Source organism: Rhincodon typus, chromosome 7 (genome assembly GCF_021869965.1).
Source record: "Rhincodon typus isolate 14 chromosome 7, sRhiTyp1.1, whole genome shotgun sequence".
Classification (NCBI taxonomy): Eukaryota; Metazoa; Chordata; class Chondrichthyes; order Orectolobiformes; family Rhincodontidae; genus Rhincodon; species Rhincodon typus.
This window is the reverse complement of record NC_063338.1, coordinates 56,055,963-56,076,693: the sequence shown is the minus strand read 5'-3', so window position 1 is coordinate 56,076,693 and position 20,731 is coordinate 56,055,963. Positions and strand designations below refer to the sequence as shown.

The window sequence follows — 20,731 nt, the reverse complement described above, 5'->3', positions numbered from 1 at the left end:
CCCTACTGAGTAACATCATCAGTGCAGCCTCTGATGAAGCATTGTTGTGTTTTCCTGCCTGGTATTTAAACTCTGGGGTCTGTTGGAATTAGTTACCTCATTTTCGGTTTTCCTTCACTGTGGTGTATATATAGGGTCTAGTTCTATGTGTTCTCCACCAAGAAGGCCATCAACAAACACTTAGAACTAGACCCTATATATACACCACTGCAAAGGAAAACAGGAAATGAGGTAATCAAAATTTTTTCACTGGTTGATAAGATCTCATCAAAGTTTTGTTAAGATCCTGTGAATCTATGCATATTTACAACTTTCCAGGATTTTTTCACTGTTACCATGCTGCAAATCCAGTCTATTTCTTCATTACGTCCTTCTTTTCTGACTCCTCTATCTTGTCTTTCAGGCTTGGTTTGAAGATAGATGGAGCCCTTCTCAGAAAATGCATAGTTGGTCTCATTTCAAAATAACATCCATCAGGAAGACTAATTAGTAAAGTTAGATCACTTAGGATTCAGGATGACCTTGCCAATTGAATACAAAATTGGCTTGATGGTAGGAGATAGAGGATGGTAGTGGAGGGTTGTTTTTTGGACTGGAGGCCTGGCCCAGTGGTGTTCCACAGGGATTGGTACTGGGTCCAGTTTTGTTTGTCATTTATATAAATGATTTGGATGAGAATACAGGAGGAATGGTTATTAAATTTGCAGATATCACCAAAATCAGTGCTATTGTGGACAGTGAAGAAGGTTTTCTAAGATTACAAAGAGATCTTGATCATTGGGTCAATAGGCTGCGGAGTAGCAGATGGAGTTTAATTTCAATGCGATGTATTGCATTTTGGAGAAACAAACAAGGGCAGGACTTATACAATTAAAGTTAGGACCTTGGGTTCTATAGAGAGACCTAGGAGTTCAGATACATAATTCTTTGAAATTTGTATGATGGATAGACAAGGTGGTTAAGAAGGCATTTAACACTTGCCTTCATTGCTGAGTATTTTGAGTATAGGAGTTGGGATGTCATGTTGAGGTTGTACAGGACATTGGTGAGGCCTGTTTTGGAATACTGTGTGTGTTTCTGTTTGCCCAGTAATAGGAAGGATATTACTAAATTGGAGAGGGTTCAGAAAATATTTACCAGGATGTTGTCGGGAATGGAGGGCTTTAATATCAAAAATAGGCTGGATAGGCTGGGACTTTTTTCATTGGAGTGCAGGAGATTGAGGAGTGGTCTTATAGAGGTTTATAAAATCATTAGGGACAGATAAGATAAATAGCAATGGTCTTTTCCCTAGGGTTAGGGAGTTCAAAACTAGGGGGCACATTTTAAAGGTGAGAGGAGAAAATTTTAAAAAAGGACATGAGGGGCAACATTTTTACATAGAGAGTGGTTCATGTGTGGAATGAATTACCAGAGGAAATGATGGAAGCAGGTACAGACATAACAATTAAAAGACATTTGGAAAAGTTCACAAATAAGGAAAGGTTTGGAGGGATATGGGCCAAACACAGGCAAGTGGGTCGAGTTTAGTTTGGGAACATAGTTGGCGTGGACTAGTTGGACTGAAGGGTTTAATCCCATGCTGTATAACTATGACTCTAGGAAGACATTAAAGACCTGCAAAACATTTTTAATATCCAGGTTCTGTTCAGCAGTCAAGTGATTCATGGCCTGCAAATTGGTACAAAACTCTTCTGACACATGTAGTTAGAAGTTATGCTTTAGACTTGTTCAGCTGAAATCTGGCTTAATTTCTACTGTCTTGAAGTCTAGATCTTCATCTTTTCAAATGAATTGGGCTCTCAGCTTCATCTGTCCTCTTGGATGACTATTGGTGCATCATATGGCAATGTACCTGGGTCACCAACCTAGCTACTCTACACATGCCTGCAAAGCTCACCATGAATGACAAGTGTCTATCTGTTACTTTGCATTTTTTGATACTCTTCTTCTGGAATCATCATTCTAACAGTCTCACAACACACTTATCACCTTTAGACCTGACGATATGAACCTGTTGTGTCATGTTGAGTAATTTGTGAAAATCACTGGCTGACTGTTCTCCAACAGCCAATGTTAGGCTTGTTTTCTTGCTTTCTAATTAGGCACTTGCCCGCAAACTGATTCAGATTCTTAAAGTTAGAGCAATGCTCGTCTCATGCTGAACTTTTTTCTTCCTTTTGTGTGATGCCGTCTGCAATATCTATATCCTGTCCTCAGATCTTGATCCATCTGCTGGCTCTTCTCAAAATACTTCTCCCAATTTCCACAAAACTGTTCTCATTTGGCTTGGAAAGTCATAGTCTCATCTATGATGCATAGTCTCATCTTCTCTCCCACAGCAGTATTGACGGTAGGTTTGTCACTCTCAGCAGACATACTGTCAGGGTGTGATCACTTATGCCAAAGGCAAATCTATCTCTGATAAGTTTATACAGGATTTGGCTGAAAGTGTTACATATAATGTAATATACAGTATTGGTCAATAGTGCCCGTTTCCCTTGACCTCGGATATTAAATGCATAATGTTCAAAAATAACATTAATGGAGGTTTCAAAGTAACTCTTCGTAGTTTCAACATTTCTTTAGTCTGTCTTCTCTGCTCTTCAGTGTGATTTAGGGAGCATCCTTTTAGGTAGAATCCTTTTCCCAGCACTGATAACAGGTTGTTACTTTTATTCACTTAGTCTTTTTATTGAACTTTGTAGCTATCTCATAGTTTCGCCACAACAATAGAAACATTTCAAATCTGTCTCATATCGCCTTTCATTTCCGCAACATCAGGACTGGAGAAATCACAGCCAATCTGACTCACTCAGCTCTACAATGTAGCCGGGTGTGTTTTTTTCATTCTTCCTTGGTGTATTTTTACAGTAACTGGCTCTCTTACAGCACTGAAAATTCACTCCATTTCAGCTGTTCACTTCTGACATCATGTTTCAAATAATTGCCACAAACTAAAGTGAAAGCAAGATAAAACAGAGATAGGGGTCATAAGAATGTGGCAAGTCAACTTGTACACTGTGTACAACTGCATTTCTCAAAATATTGTCTTCTTCAGCTTTCTCTACATTAAGTTATAACTGCCATAAATTCACCTGTTTCACATCCTATTCACATAAATCTCTATTACTGTCATTTCACTGTTCACTATGCTTTCAAGTTGCATATTATTTACAAATTTTAAAACTTTTAAAACTTGGGGTCTTCGCTCAAATCTGTCATTAATATAGATCAAGAAAACCAGCAGTTCCACTACCCATTCTTTAGGAACCCCAGTTTATACCTTCGTCCAATCCCAGAAATGTTGTACTACTTGAAGAAGGTGGCTTACCATCTGGTCAAAGGCAAGTACGGACGGGCAATAAATGCTATCCTTGCCAGTGATGGAAGAATAAAGAAGCTGAGAACCAGAAGATGTACGGTTAATGTGATTAGGAACACAGCGAAAGGTGACATGAAGAAAAAAATCTTTACGCACAAATGATTATGATCAAGAATACCTGAATTTTAGTCTTTCAAAAGGGAATTTTAGAAATTCCTGATGTGGGAAACAAATTACAATAACAGGAGGAAAGGCTGGAGTGTGCAGCTAGTTAAATTGTTCTTGCAGTGAGCATATAGTTGAACAAATAGGTTAAATTGCATCCTTCTGTACCTTGACAATTAATGATCATATTCGATGATTCCATAACTAGATTATTACTGTCTCTGCTGTGTCGAAAAAAAAAACAGGGCTTTGGACATCCTAACAAAAAACATGCTGCTCTGTTCTTCTATCTAATCTGGCTGCTGGCATCCGAAGTACCTGCCCAATTTAGGTACTAGACATTATGCTTTAGTATATATGACCTCAATATCCCAACTTCCATGCTCACTCCACCTAATTTGACCTGTCAATTCAGCTAAAGGAGACCAAAGCATTGAGCTAGATTATCAAAAACCTGGTACAGGCAGGATTTGAAAGTCACAGATTAGAAAGTCACTGTCCCCAAAGTTTTCTAGAGGTCCCAACACCTTCTGGACGGTTCATAATTTGTGAAGAGCTGTTGATGCCATGTGAAGTGCTCAGCTCAGCTACTTGGGCATTTCTCAGAGGCAAGACATCCTTCAAATGAGGGGAAGAAGTCCTGTCTTTAGCCAGTTAATACTTGTTACAGCATTCAACTTACTGTAGATCAAAAAGGTATTGGCAGGGGATGTGTTCCCTGCTGACACTTCAGGTTGTGGGACTAAGAACCCCACTATTCAAAAAATCCTTCCTATTCATTCTTCAGATGTCACTCATCTTGATTTACATAACAATGCAACTTTTAAAAAGCAATGTAAAGATATTTACATCAAACGTATGCACATTTTTATGTTTGTAATGTTGACCAACAATATATCGTAGTCACCTAAGATATTTATTTTGATTACAGGTTTTGCACTGAGGCCATTTGATGAATGCCTTGCTTTTATCAATGGAGTAATTGATGATCCCGTTTTAAAGTCTGAAAAGAACTTGATGCTTGCGCTTTATTCATCAGTAGCACTCTGGTAAAGTCATGTTAATTGATTAAAATAAGAAAAATGTGTATTCATATCTTATTATTGTTAATCTTGGAAATACCACAGCCCTGTACAGTTTTAATTTTGAAGCATAGTCACTGTAGTAATTTAGAAAATACAATAGCTACTTTATGCACAGCAATCCCCTACAATGATAATGGCCAGATTTACTCTTTTTAGTAAAAACTTTAAGAACTGCGGATGGTGTAAATCAGGAACAAAGTTGCTGGAAAAGCTCAGCAGATCTGGCAGTACTTGTGAAGAAAAATCAGAGTTAATGTTTTGGGTCCGGTGACTCTTCCTCAGAACTGTTCTGAGTTCTGAGGAAGGTTCACCAGACCCAAAATGTTAACTGTGATTTCTCTTCACAGATGCTGCCAGACCTGCTGAGCTTTTCTAGCAACTTCTGTTTTTATTAGTCTTTTTAGTGTTCATGGTTGAGGGGTAAAGATTTGGGGAAACTTTCCTGTCTTCTTTGAAATGCTGTCTTGAAGCCATTTACACCCAGTTGAAAGAACAGGGCTCTAATTTAAAGTCTGAAGGACAATACCTCTGAGAAGTTCCAATTCAAGCTCACATCAGAACTATTCATCTGCCCAATATAAATAGTATGTTCCCATTGAACCTTTTTCATGCTATTTGATAAGCAGTGGCACATTAAAGAATAAATTGCATTTATATAGTGCACTCAATATCGAAAAGTATCTTAAAGCACGTGACAGAAGCAATATTAAGCAATTGATGCAGAAGAGATTTCAGAGAGGGTTTTAAATGTTCAAAGTCCTTGAATTTAGGAAACAAAATCCCCACTGCTGAAAAACTTAGAAAAATTCCACTCGTTTGCTTCAACTTCTTGACTGATAGGTCCTCTGATTTAAAATAGAAAAAACACCATCTGTTCTTTTAATTTCAATAGAGGTTCCAACAAAGATTTGTTTTGTCAGCTGAACCAAGAAAGAATATTTGGAGAATTTTGAAAGCTTCTAATAACTTAGTTAAGCAGGAGCTGGTGTATTTGGTATGAATGACAATTTAATGAGGTTATTAAAGGGTATCATCAGAGCAGCAGGAGAGTCGACGTTTCGGGTCGGGACCCTTCATCAGTCCTGAATAATATCAACCTTGAAAGTGATCTGATGTTCCATTGAATGGATGCAGGCTTTCTAATCAGCCCATCCCAGTGCCTGCATTCCATTGCATTAGGAGTTGGAAAACCTGAAGTCCACCTGCCCACATCTCTGGGGGTATCAGCAAAGGGAATGGGCTCAGGAAATGGCTTGGCTCATGTTTCACCAGGCTTAGGAATAAATAGGTCATTCTCAGATTGTTAGGCTGTTGATTTGTGAATTCCACAAGGATCAATGCTTGGTGCTCAGCTGTTTATAACATATTTACGTGATAAGATGAAATGATGAAATATGTATCCAAGATTGCTAGTAATAAAACAACTAGGTGGGAAAAAAACTGTGAGTAGGATGTAGAAATTCTGCAAAGCTAAATAGATATGTTAAGTGATTGGACAAGAAAGCAGCAAGGGAGCTTAACGTAGGGAGATATGAGGTTTGTTTTTTGAGTTTGTGAATTATCTAACAACAGCAAAAAGGATAAACAGCAAAATGAAGCAGTAAAGGGGATATTTTATAGATGGCAGAGGACCATCATGGCTCAGGAATTGAGTAAGTACTTTACATTAGCCTGTGCCAAGGATAAGATGCTATCAATGTCACAAAAGAAGAGATGATAGATTTGCTAAAAAATATTAAATGTTGATCTTAGAAAGGCTAGCTGCACTTCAGGTTGCTATGTCACCAGAATTGGGTTGGATGCATGAAAGGATCCTGAGGGGTATAAGGTTTGGAATGAAAGAGTCATTGGCCATAATTTTCCAGTCCTTCTCAGGTGTTTAATGAAAGGCCACATCTGTACTCTGATACTTCCTGCTGGTTGTAATCATACCTAGCACATACGAAGATGGTTGTGGTTGTTGATGGTCAGTCATTTCAGGTACAGGACATCTCTGAATTCCTCAGGGTAGTGTCCTAGACTCAACCATCTTCAGCTGCTTCATCAATGACGTTCTGTCCATCATAAGTTTAGAAGTCAGAATGTTCAGTGATGGCTACAATGTTCAGCACTATTTACAACACCTCAGATACTGAAACAATTAATGTCCAAATACAATGAGACCTGGATAGTATCCAGGCTTGGGCTGAAATGTAGCAAGTAACATTCACACCTCACAAATACCAGGTAATAACCATCTGCAATAAGAGACAATCTAATCACTGCGCCTTGACATTCAATAGTGTTACCATGGTGAATGCCTCACTTTAAACATCCTGGGAATTGCCATTGACCAGAAACTGAACTGGAACGAACAAAGTTGCTGGAAAAGCTCAGCAGGTCTGGCAGCATCTGGCAACAGAGTTAACATTTCAGGTCCAGTGACCCTTCCTTAGAACTCCAGCAACTTTGTTTTTGTTCTAGAAACGGAACTGGACTAGCCATACAAATATAGTGCCTATAATAGCAGGTCAGAGGTTAGGAATGCTGTAGTGAGTAACTCATCATCTGACTCCCCAAAGTCTGCACCCCATCTACAGGGCATAAGTCAGGAGTGTGATGTAAGACTCCCCACTTGACTGGATGGGTGCTGCTTCAACAACACTCAGGAAGCTTGACACCATCAGGTCAAAGCAGCCTGCATGATTGGCACCACATCCACAAATATTCAGTCACTCTACCTCCAATGCTCAGTAGCACCAGTGTTTATTATGTACATGGTGCACTGCAGAAATTCACCAAAAACTGCACCCTCCAAACCTGGGACAACTAGGAGGAGAAAGGCAGCAGATACATGGGAACTCTACCCACCTACAAGTTCCCTCCAAGCTACTCATCATCCTGACTATGATATATGATGCTGTTCCTTCAATGTCATTGAGTCAAAATCCTGGAATTCCCTCCCTACAGCACATGCACTTCAGTGGTTCAAAAATATAACTGACATGCTATAAAAATGGAAGGCCATGGGAAAAAAAACAATGTAGCAGCATAGATATGAAGTTGTCCAAGTGACAGGAAACAGAGCATACTTGTAAATAGTTGCTATGTAGATGGGAAGAGGTGATGTTCCCTGGTGTTAGTACTGGAACTTCAGCTTAATGTGATATGTAACATAAACGTGGGTGTGCAGGGAACAACTTGCAGGTGACACAGAAAGTGTACATTTACATCAGAGTCACAAGAGGTCTTAGAACTGAACACATTAGTTGCCAAATGGATTCAAAAGCAACAGGCAATATGATCAGGTTAGTAAAATGATGAGGTAATGTTAACTATAAGTGAAATAATTCAAATGAGGTTAGAGAAATCTAGGAGTCATACCTAAACAGTTTCCAAGGGTGTAAATGGGTTGGAAATTAGATCATTCTTTATTTCTGAGAGAATAGTGCTGTGGAACAGATTGCTAGCTGATGTGATGAATACTGATTCATTGTATTTCTTCAAAAGGCTGGTCTATTTCTGCCTGGAATAGAGGTCATCTCATTTAGGGGTAGGTAACCATAATGAAAGCCAGAGTCTATTTGTTCTCTAGGACTAGATTAGTGTTGAAGGAGTGACTGGAAGCCTGTGACCAGCGGCATAACACAGTACTGTGTCTCATGCTGTTTGTAGCATTCATTAATGACCTAGACATGAATGTACGAGGGTCACTTTCTAAGGATAGGCAATTGAGGACTGAGAAGAAGAGAAACCTCTTCACCCAGAGAGTGGTGAGTCTGTGGAATTCTCTACCACAGAAATCGGTTGAGGCCAAAACATTGAACGTTTTCAGGAAGGAGTTAGAAATATTTCTTAAGATTAAAGGGATCAAAGAGTCTGGGGAGAAAGTAGGAACAGGGTGCTGAGTTAGATGAACAGCCATGATCATACTGAATGGTGGATTGGGATAGAAAGGCTGAATGGCCTACCCATAATCCTTTTTTGTGTGTTACTATATATGATCAGCAAGTTTGCAGATGACATGAACATCATGGTAAACTGTGAGCAGGAAAGCTTTGGATTATGAGAAATATAATTGGGCTGGTCAAATGAGAGCTGAACAGTAATTAATGGAGCTTAATCCTCAAAAAGTGAAGTGAAGCATTTTGGGGAAAACTAACATGACAAGCGAGCTCACTTTGAATGGTAGGACCCTACGAGGTACAGAGGATCAGAGGGACCTTGGTACGCACAGTATAAATCCTTGAAGGCAGCAGGACATGTTGGGACGGTGGTTAAGATGACAAATGGGATACTTGCCTTTATTAGTCAAGACATTGAAGATAAGAGCAAGGAGGTTATGATGAAGCTGTATAAGACTTTAGTTAGGCCACAGCTGAAGTACTGTGTGTTCTTTTGGTCATCATACTATATACAAAGGATGTCACTGCACTAGAGAGGATGTTGAGGAAATTCACCAGGATATAGTCTGGACTGGAGAAATTCAGCTGTGAAGAGAAACTAGATAGGCTGCATTGTTTTCTTTCGAGCAGGGAAGGCTGAGGGGAAAGCTGATTAAAGTGTAAAAAATTAAGAAGGGCATAGATAAGGTTTATCAGGAGAAACTAATGCTCTTAGTAGATGGGGTAATAACGAGGGGGCATAGTTTTAAGATAAGGAGCAGGAGGTTTGGATGGAATTTGAGGAAATTCTTTTTTCCCTCAAAGTATCTGGAACTCACTGCTGGAAAGAGAGCTATACAGGCAGCAACTCTCAAGATATTTAGAAAGTGTTTAGATGAGCATCTGAAATACTATAACATGTAAGGCTACAGGCCAAGTGCTAGAAAATGGGATTAGAATAGACAAGTACTTGATGACTGACATGGTCGTGATGGGTGATGGGACAAAGGGCATTTTATAGTGATGTAAAATCTCAATGACTCTGTATTGCCTAAGGTGAACTGAGAGAAATCTTCCACTACTCCTTGCCTTAAACAGTGCAAATTTCATCTCACACCAGTCAGTTATCACAATTATTTGGGACAGCTGGACAAGGTGGTAATTTTCTGTCCATCTTTATTTCTTTCATGTGTTTGTGTAGTTGTATTTGTATAGAATCACATTCTTTAATCACTCAAATAGCTGGCAAGCATTACAACAGTATTATATTGCAAAATGTGATGTACCAAATATTTATTTCTTAGATATTTAAAGTGCAGTTAATTTAAACTAACTGCACAGAAAATATTACTGAATCTTTTTAGATATGATGTGTCACTGATAAATGATACATTGCTGATATTTAGACTTGGTCAAAACAGGTATTCCAGATTGTCAGAATGGAACAAAGCTCGTCCAGCATTTAAAATGGCAAAGCGACTGGTGGCCAACTCAAATGCTTCACTGTTCTCAATGTATGGCTATTCCAAATTTTTGGAGTGTCAGGTTTTAGTATTTAGAAAGGCATTGTGGGAGAGACAGGAGACTGTAATGGAAGTCTACCAACAGACAAAAGAGGTTTGTTTTTCTCATATTTAAGTTCTCAAAAGTTACATTTCAGTCTCTCAAAAGAATCGTTTTGTTAAAATATATTTGGAGACTCTATTTTCCTAGCATAAATTGCAGGTTAATTGTGTTTTACATGTTTAAGCTTTGCATGCTGCTTAAGGGTGGAAATTTCCCATCCAAGTGGAGACAACTTTTGGTGCATGTGGGGAATTAAACTGACAGTGGGTCAAGATCCCAATGTCATCCTGTTCTTTCTGGTGTTCCCACCAGGAGGAGATTCCAAGCCAAGCAGGGAACCCCTTTGGATCAGGAGGGAAAGAAATTGAGCCAATTAAAAAGCCTTTTTTCACATTTGATTCCTTATTTTCCAATGGCATTGGGAATCCATGCTATTGCAACAGTTTATCACAGTCATTGAAGTGGGTGTATAGCATGCAGTTGGGGTTAGGTAAGTTTAGTTGGCTGGATGGCTAGTTTGTGATGCCAATTGTAGGGGTTCAATTCCCATACTGACTGATGTTACCATGAAGGTCCTACTTTCTCAACTTTGCCCCTTGCCTGAGGCATGGTAACCCCTAGTTTAAACTGCCATGAGTTGTCTCTCTCTCTCTATTGAGAGAACAACCATATGGTCCTCTGGACATGATTCTTTATTCAGAGACCTTCTGTAGCTCTATGTTCCACCTCTGGTAAAGGGTAACACCAGAAGCCACACCATTACCAACTATTATTGCAGGAACGTGAGAAATGCCAATAGCAACATCAGCAGCAAGTCACATGCACCTTCACAGAATGAATGGGATGGACACTGAGATTTATTCAAAAGGAAGGGAACCCCCAAGACTGAGTCTACCGGCAGTGAATTAACTGTCTTGATGTAACTGTGTACCAGTGCTTCAAGACACTCAGGCTCTATGGGTAGAATTTCCTTCTGCAACATGGGGCAATGGAAAAAAAAACTGAGCAAATTTGACAAGTGCTTCTTGACATCAAGAAAATAAAATCTAATTTTCCCCCAAGGTTTAAATGGCAAGTTTTAAATCTCACTACTAGATGGTGATGGCCTTCATTCCATGCATTTGCCTCATTATTAACTAACCTCACATCATCATCATAAGCAGTTTATGATTCTCCCATGCATTGGTGAGAAACTAGACAGCACTAATTCCTGACTTGAAAGTACAGTGATTACCTGGTGAATGCAGCTCACCTGTTCCTCCTCTGAATCTTTGTCTTAAGGTCCATTCATCAAATCTTATTGTATGCTCAATGGACAGTCCTTCATCCATGGAAGTCAGCATCAGCAAAACAACAACCCCATAACAGCATCGTGGCCAATACTGGACTAACTTGCTATACACTTCAGTATTTTGCCACTGTACTAGTTCACTGACACCTTACATTACAATGCACCTGCCAGGTCACTCTGCATGCAGAGACACACACCTGTCAAATGCATCTATGTGTTGATGTATTATAAAGCTCCTGGCTTGCTTTCTTAACATGCACTCACTTTTACTCACTTGGACATTCACAACCTCTCAGGCTTGCCTTGGCACTTAGCATATTTCCATTTCCATACAAAATTACAGGCTCACAGCATCACTGACTTGACTTGCTTTCTAGTGCAGACAGAAAGACAGGCAACTTGTCATGGATGCCAGCACTGAACAACAGAGGGCTGAACAATGCTACATGGCATTGTGCTTTGTCAAAGTCACACCTGCAGCATGTGTTGGCAGCTTACATAGCAAACATACATGATGCCCTTCAACAAGGTGGCCATGAATGAAAACCAATGGGTGCCAGGCCTTAGAGGAGGGAAAGGGAATGGTCATCAGTCAGGATGCTGCAACAATCAGTTGAGGGCATCATCCGATCTCAGTCCAGGAGTTTGGCCATGGTTAGTCAGGTGCTTGTTGTAGTCAGGCTGTGATGCTTAGGGGATAAAGATAATTAAGGGAGGGCCAACTGCAGATACAAAGGTGAGATCTGAATAGTATAAGAAGGCACACAGTACTGTGGGAGGAGTGTTTTAACAAGTCATCACAACCCTGGCTTCAATGGGAGGATAGTGGATAGCAATGGGGAACGTGGTAATGTGGTAAGCCAAGAGCTGAGGGGAAACATTGGGGATATTGACTATTAAATAAAAAGGATGGATTGAATACATTTACAGGAAAGGTGGATTGGGGTGAATCTTGCTTTAAGATAGAGCCTGGAACTCACTCATTAGAGCCTGACTTGGATAGCATGCCATTTTCGACCAAAGCTCAACTGTGCAATAAGGAAGAAATATGGCTGCCAATTCATTCATGGTGGGCAAAGCAAGTTTCATTTTATTTTGTTCTGCAAGGGTATTTGTTTGCATCTTGAGGCTGAGTTTAGAAGGCACCTGAACATCAGTTGTCACACATGCTGGAATATGTGTGTACTTCCTTATCACACAGCTAAAATGACCCTTTGCTTCCAGAGAAGTGTGCAATCATGAATGCAACCAACGTCCCATCCTAAGCCGTTCACATTACCTTTGGCCTCAATGACTTTCACAGAGAAGTATTATCTGCACTCATGTACGTGAAGAATCTATGAAATCTGCTGCTATCCAGGATGTATCTCAGAGACAGCCATGCCTCGATAATTTCTATCCTTGTCGGGATAAATGAAGAGGCTGCTTACCTTCAATGTGGTAGCCATATAATGAGATCCTGCAGCTAAAATGACAGTGATCAGAACATGTCAGAAGATTGGAAATTCAGATGTGAAAGTATATTTATAATTAAGTGCCACCAGTGTGCCTTCACAGCATTCTTTTTCCCTTGTCCTCCCATTATGTCTATGTACAGTCCTGGGGTCTATCGCTGAGTGGAGGGAGCCAGTTTTCTGGAGGGCATTCTTGGCTTGGAAGATGTGTGTGAATGACCCCAGGGATGTTTGTATCCAGAGGTCAGAGACACGCTGAGAGTCTCCTGCCCAGATTCAGGCTAACCCTCTTTGGCTACAATTTGTGCACAGTTGGGAATCACAGGCAGGGTAAAGCTAGCTGGCACCTTTGGAGTGGAGTGGAGTGTCCTGAGAGGAAACTTCTATGAGGTGTGTGTCTGTGTGTGGTTCTCTTTCATCAAGATGCCAGCTGGCACCACCCTGTCTCCTTGAGAGAAAGGGGTACATGGAGTAGGATCAAGGTCTCTCTGTGCATTTCTGGAAGCCATAATGTTTATCTTTTTAACTTTGCTTCTTGTTTTTCTTGACCTATGGTTATACTGTGTATAGCTGTAATGTAACATTTTTTTTCTTCATTTCTCTTTTCTGTCACTAAGTGTTGTACCTCGGTACTCTGTACCTAAGATGGCGCTGTAAGTAGTGACTTATCAACTTTTCACTGTACTCTTATCAGTACATGTGACAATAAATTCTAATTCTGCTGGACTTGGCTTTACTTGGCAGCCACCAATCTGCCCATGCAGACAGCCAGACTGACCCATGCTGGAACTAGTATGGTACTGATAATATTACTGGACTTCTCCAATCTTCAATCTAGTTTACTAAGTGTCACTGACAAACCTTTCTTCTGTTCCTAAGATTGTACATTTGCACAAAGTCATTAATGACTGACAACATGGACTGACTGCCGAAGGCTGAGCAGGTGCCTAGTGTCTGTCAGTCCTCTGAGCGCCAGTAGCATGGGATGTTTCTCCTCCAACCATCTGCGGAGATATGCCAATTATGTGCTCACCAGATTATGCTCCTGAGTCTAATCTAGATATTGAATCCAGAAAGGTAAAAGTCCCTAAAAAGGTGGGTGGTGCAGCTGGGTGCTTGCTGATGCTGCAGCCTTTGAAAAATCTGTGGCTTCTTCCTTGGAGTTGGAAGAACTAATGCGCTTGGGGCTAACTTTTTCATTGCAGAGGTTGTATGGGTGCTGCTGGTTCCTGCTCAAGAAAAGGGAAGTCAATAATTGTTTAATAGGCGGTAAAGCTCAAGCATCTGGAGAATAACTTAACAGTGGTGATAATAGGAGGGCTCTGCAGCACAGCACAATGATACTTCCTGGGTTGTTTGACATTGAGGTTGTGGTGTCCCCACATGGGAGGTCATTGTCTTCTCTAGAGACAACAAGGTGCAGGGCTGGATGAACACAGCAGGCCAAGCAGCATCATAGGAGCAGAGAGGCTGACGTTTCGGGCCTAGACCCTTCATCAGAAAAGGGGGAGGGGAAGGGGGTTTTGAAATAAATAGGGAGAGAGTGGGAGGCGGATAGAAGAGGGATAGAGGAGAGGATAGGTGGAGAGGAAACAAACAGGTCGAAGAGGCGGGGATGGGGCCAGGAAAGGTGAGTGTAGGTAGGGAGTTAGGAAGGGGATAGGTCAGTCCAGGGAGGACGGACAGGTCAAGGGGGCGGGATGAGGTTGGTCGGTAGGAGATGGAGGTGCGGCTTGAGGTGGGAGGAGGGGATAGGTGGGAGGAAGAACAGGTTAGGGAGGCAGGGACGAGCTGGACTGGTTTTGGGATGCGGTGGGGGGAGGGGAGATTTTGAAACTTGTGAAATCCACATTGATACCATTGGGCTGCAGGGTTCCCAAGCGGAATATGAGTTGCTGTTCCTGCAACCTTCAGGTGGCATCGTTGTGGCACTGCAGGAGGCCCAGGATGGACATGTCGTCTGAGGAATGGGAGGGGGAGTTGAAATGGTTCGCGACTGGGAGGTGCAGTTGTTTATTGCGAACCGAGCGTAGGTGTTCTGCAAAGCGGTCCCCGAGCCTCCGCTTGGTTTCCCCGATGTAGAGGAAGCCACACCGGGTACAGCGGATGCAGTATACCACATTGGCAGATGTGCAGGTGAACATCTGCTTGATGTGGAAAGTCTTCTTGGGGCCTGGGATGGGGGTGAGGGAGGAGGTATGGGGGCAGGTGTAGCACTTCCTGCGGTTGCAGGGAAAAGTGCCGGGTGTGGTGGAGCTGGAGGGGAGTGTGGAGCGGACAAGGGAGTCACGGAGAGAGTTGTCCCTCCGGAAAGCAGATAAAGGTGGGGAGGGAAAGATGTCTTTGGTGGTGGGGTCGGATTGCAGATGGCGGAAGTGTCGGAGGATGATGCGTTGGATCCGGAGGTTGGTGGGGTGTCTTCTCTAACCATCTTGACGATCTTCTCAACCTCACACCTTGTAAATTTCTATCAGGTATGAGACAAAAGGAGGACTAAGAGCATTATAAGTGGATGGAAGAGTTGTTAGTGGTAGTATAAGAACAGAACACGTGGTGAGGTGTCCCTGGTGAGGAGTAAGAAATGCAGAGGGCAGGGTGGGTTTGAAGTTTAAGAGGATGAGGTGGGCATGAACCATTGAGTGCACAGCGCATACAATAGGGACAGTTATACCCAGTAGCATTTGCAGTGGTAGAATACAAGGATATGTGAGATATCAAAGAGAAGATGGTGGCGTTTATCCTTGCTGAGTGAAAGACAGGAAAAGCTGGACTTCCTGTCCACCACCATGACCACTAGCACCTCCAGGTTCCTTTCTCTGAAGCGAAATGCCAGCTTCCCTGTCTGGGATGTTTTGTTGGACCATGAATGGCATTTCCTGGTTTGCAGCATTTGAAGTATTGCACAGCTGGAGATTAAATATAGCATTAGCAGTTTGAATGCAGGTCCTGGTAGTGGTGAGATATACCATCTCTGCTGCCACATGGTTGAATTCCAAGGGTGCCGTAGAGCCAGATGCATAGTTAATGAAGTGTGCATTGCAAATTTCCATGAGAAAAATTTCCATGGACCATGGCAAGAAATCCTTCATAGACTTCCCACAAATAACACATCCAAAAAATGGAAGCATTCAGCCATATATTTCTACGACGAGCTGAAGCTATCCAAGGTCCCCTTCATGATAGTTAGCAAAGTGAAATGGTACCTGGCTCAATCTCTATAGATATGAATCTCATTCATAAGCACATTGATAACATGCTGCTGAATTTTAGTCTGAATGATATAGGGAACCAGCATTGGAATGTTGCCTTTGACTTGTAGAATGAGCATAGCATCAATCACAGCCTCCTCAAACTGGACAAGGATACATTACCTTCCGTGATCAGTCATCCAACTATGGGCATCTGTGTTTGCATTACTTTTGTCTAACCCGTGCTTGATCTGAAATCAAAACTGAGCAAGTTCAGAGTCCTTGTTGCTCCAAGATTGGAGGACATTTGAAAGCCATTGACTGAGTTGCCCTAAGTAAACACTTCAAACTCTGCATTGATCAGAATGGCCCTGAACTTCTGTGAAAAATCCAAAAATTGGCATTTCAGGCTTCAAGTTGGAGTAATTCTCCATATTCCTCTCATTTAGTTTGAGACTCTGACTGGCATAAGAAAGAAACATTCTGGTGTCCCCTTGTGCCGATGACAGCACCATTCCCAGGCCTAGGAAACTGGCATTGGTTTCCAGGATAAAAGGAAATGGAAATCTGGGACCAAGCTTCTGCTTAAAGTGGGAGAAGGAGACTTCACATGCTAGGTCCAGTTCCCTGCAATACTCCCTGAAGTCTCACAACACTTCCATTTATTTTTTGTCACTCATGCAACATGGGCATTGCTGGCTGGCTAGTATTTATTGCTCATCCCTAGTTGCCCATGAGAAGGTGGAGGTGAGTTGCCTTCTTGAACTGCTGCAGTCCAGATGCTGTAGTCCACAATGCCCTTAGAGAGGTCACAATTCCTATCACAATTTGAGCACCTCTTTGTAGGATCCCTTTAGTGGGATTGACCATGAGGCTTACCATGGGGATACGACAGTAAGAACTGGACCTACACTTGTTTGACAGAACTCTGTTGTGCTCACCTCTTCGGTTTACATTCCTAACCACTATGAGAGTCATCTCCCTGATGGTGGCCTCTTTTCTGGTTTTTGAATTCAAATCTTTCCCCATGATTTGAACCATGTGATTCCATGCTTTGAAGAAGAACTATGAAGCTTTATCACTATTAACCTTCCTCAAATCTTTTTTAGGCATTCTCATACTTCACTGCTTCAGCCAGGCTGTCATCCAGCTGCTTATCCCAGGTCAATGTAAAAGAGGGATCCAGCAGAAGGAGCTTCATCAACTCCAGGGGTATGGTGGCCAGGTCTCCACCTTCAGCTTGCTTGTACTCGTAAAATCTCTGCTCTAGCAGTGACAGGCTACTGCTGCACCCAAAAAAACTTTGCCAGTACCTCAAAGATCCACTGCGAGCTTCTTTGAAGATCAGTATCTTTTCCTCGTACTTTCCAATAGACTTTCATTCACAGATATTCCATGATGAATGTCATATATTCACTCACTTTGAGACCACTGGATGCCATGATCAGCTGTGCATTCTTAATCAGGTGTTCAATTTCCAAGTCATCGGGTGCTTCCAGTTTTCTCCTTATCTTTCTACCTGTTGGCAGGTAGAATATCTAACTAGGAATACCACGTCTTTCCTCTGTAGCATCAAGTAATGTACATAAGAAGCCTTTGCCTGGATATGGACTAAAGTTTTGATTTCCTCTGCTGATGCTTGAGCTTCCAGATATACCAGAGCAACTTCAGCCTCCCTTGTGAACATTGCCAGTTTCAATTCTTCCACCATCTGCTGCATCTCAGCCAATCAACCTTGCTCACCATGACTTGGAGTCTGTACTGTAGAATCCTGCTGGAAATGTAACTTGGCATACAAGCACACAGATGCTCAAAGGTTATGAAGCAGGGATTCTTTATTGCACTGGCATCAGGTCTGTACAAATATGAGAGAAATTAATGTTAAACTAAGAAACCAAGTATTTACATAGAATTAAATAGACAGTCCTCACCTGTTCAGACAATCCTTTGTCTTTCCCTCTCTCCTTTCCTCTCGAGATGGTCTACTTGATTGCTTCAGCTCCCCTGCTTGGTGCCCCTTCTCACTGTTGCCACCTGCTGCTGGAGGCCACTTTAAATAGAGTTAATGTTTCAGATTTATGACCTTTCACCAGAAATGAACTTGTCCCTTGCCAGTCACTCTCACACCTCATGAACAAATAAAATAACATTTCTTGAAGAGTTTGATCATAATATTTTAATTTCAAACTTAATCCCACGTATATATTCCAATCTTTTATTTTGCTCTGTGTAAAATTTAAAATTAAAAGTGAAGCAATTCTGTTTTTTACTTTGTGATATGCTGTCTGTGATAATACTTCAATGCATTTGGCTTTTTATCCTGCTTGATGGCATTGCTGCTGGACATCTGAAACTTCTCATGACATGGCATCAGATTCAAACTGATGTCACAAAATGAGAAATGTGCTCCACAGAAATTGACAAATCTTGGTGAATTACATTCTTTAAGGTTAGCAGCAAATACTATTGCTTCACCACTAACCACAAAATTCAACTTATTAAACATTCCTTTTCTTAATCTGTGTGTTATTCTGTGTCATTTGTGTTATTTCACTAACATAACAGCTTTTTTATTTGTTTGATTAGAGATATATGAAGAGACCCATGACACAAATTTAGAGATCTGTTCCCAAGTTCAATATGAATAATGTGCATTTAATAGTAATGGCAATATCTATTCTGGCAAATACCATATGATTTAAAAATGTGTAATAATACATGATGTTTTATTTCAAATGTTAACAGTATCTACAAGAATTCCAACAACGATGTAACACCTGCCCAGTTTTCTACCCACGACTCTTTCATCTTAAAGCTTATTCCTACATGTTGGCTAGCCAAGTGGGCCATGCACAGCGTCTTCTTGAACGTGCTTTAAGTTTTAGCAATGCACATGGAAATGTATTAGAAGAAAGCTGGATAAAGACGAGTCAAGTAAGTGTTATCTATTATTGGGTCTCTAAATTTTGACTGGTTATTGACAAAATAAGTAATCTATTGGAAGAAGGAAATGCAGATTTAAGCTTATCAGGTAAGCCTAAATCAAAAATCTAACACTCTCCTTTCTGAGGGGCATTTACATCCCTTACACATTTCAGGCTGTGTAGATTCCATAAGCTATAAAGTATTTATCCATTTAACTTAAATTCCGAGCTGATGATGATTGATATCCCTGTCACCCAAGTTCCTGTATTTTACTGATCTTGCTGACAGTCCTTTTATTGTTTATCTAAAGTCAACCAGAATTCGAGGTTATTTTTGCACTTCTACTCAAATGTACTATCAAATTGATTTGCTGAGAAAACTGAGCTCCAAATTACTGCAAAATATTTTGCAGCAGTCATCTCTCACAATGCGTGTGGTTCAGCCAATGCTGCAGTTTTCACAACTATCTTGAGGTAGGTTTTAGAGAAGGTTCAGTCAGTGGATTCCAGGGATAAGGGGAGCTTTATGTGAGAGAAGGATGGACAGATTAGGCCTGTTTCCACCAGAATTTAGAAGACTGGGAGGTGATGTTATTGAAGAGTTAGGTTCTGAGAGGAATTAGCAGAATGGATGCTGAAAGATGTTTCCTTTTGTTGGACAGCCAAGAAATAGTTGACACAGTTTAAAAACAAGAAGTCTCCCATTTAAGATGGGCTGGATAAAATTACAGAGATAGTTTGAAGACAGGATGAGAATTTCAGAATTTAGACATTTGTTAAACAGTATTATGGTCACTCCTCTTACAAGTTTTCAAAGTAATCTTCAGTGAAATGTTACAGTACAGTCTTTAGACAATGAATACTGCAGCTACAATGTGCAAACAATGGATAGGCGAAGGTTGTATCCTGTGAGAGAGGCGCATATCAAATAAATTGCTCCATCCTGGAAAGCATTATGCTTAACTAGTCCTGTGCATGCCTCCATCCTACCTAGTGGCAAACATTTCTGTCTTAAGCTTTGTGGATGACAGAGAGGTCTTGAGGAATCTGAAAGTCAAACTTGAGGAGTACCCAGTCTCTTGTAGCTCTTGTAACGAGGCTGCAGAGAGGATTAGTCCACTTCAGTTTCTTATCAATGGCGAATGTTAACTCGTTCAGGGTGGCCATCTTGGCCTAAGTGAGCTAATTGAGCTTTCTAATCAGTTTCTCATAATTGCTTGAATTGCATGCTTATTCTAGATCTTCCCTCCATACAGCCTATCCAAGGGTTAAGGATTCTACATGAATAACATTGCTTGATATTTCTTGGCGCCACAACAAATTAGTAATAAGTACTGAAAACATTTTAAAAATTGTTCTTGTTGTGTTTTTAGGCAGCATGGTTTACTGATGATGAAGAGAATCTGCCTGAAAATTTGTGGGTGAAAGCTGCTAAAAGTATGCCAACCTGGGATGAAGTGGCAGCAGGAAGTGAATCTGCAACTGCGAGGTATCTTCTACAACCAACAAGTGACATTAATGAAACTGCAGATGAAACTGAACAACAAGACAAGTCTGACATTGACTTAGTATGCATTCCATACTAATCAACTTCAGGATTAGTAAGCCTATTGGTGAATACTTGCCCATAATAATTCAGTCAATTAGTACTCTGTGGTGTTTCCTTCCTAACTACTTTCATTCCTCAAAATAAATTGCATGAATAAGCATTGTTATTGTGTATTAATAATGAGTACATTTGGGGAAGAAGTTGTAATTATGTATAATTTTAACATATCTTCTTTTTGATCATTGTTATCAATGCAATGTTGTACAGCCAGAGACTAAAATTTTAGCCCCTGAAAACCAGCAAGGGGAACACTATTATTTG

The 20,731-nt window shown here is 40.9% G+C and overlaps 1 protein-coding gene across 1 annotated transcript in view; it reads left to right on the top strand.

The window, feature by feature from the left end:
• The window catches only part of LOC109914308 (adenylate cyclase 10), a 185,769-nt gene extending 165,322 nt beyond the window's left edge, over positions 1-20,447 (top strand). Inside the window, exons 30-33 of the mRNA XM_048599218.1 lie at positions 4,422-4,539; positions 9,860-10,055; positions 18,683-18,871; positions 20,235-20,447. Of these exons, the coding sequence (XP_048455175.1) occupies positions 4,422-4,539; positions 9,860-10,055; positions 18,683-18,871; positions 20,235-20,447 (716 nt within the window). The remainder of the gene's footprint in view (positions 1-4,421; positions 4,540-9,859; positions 10,056-18,682; positions 18,872-20,234) is intronic.
• Positions 20,448-20,731: the final 284 nt, after the last annotated feature.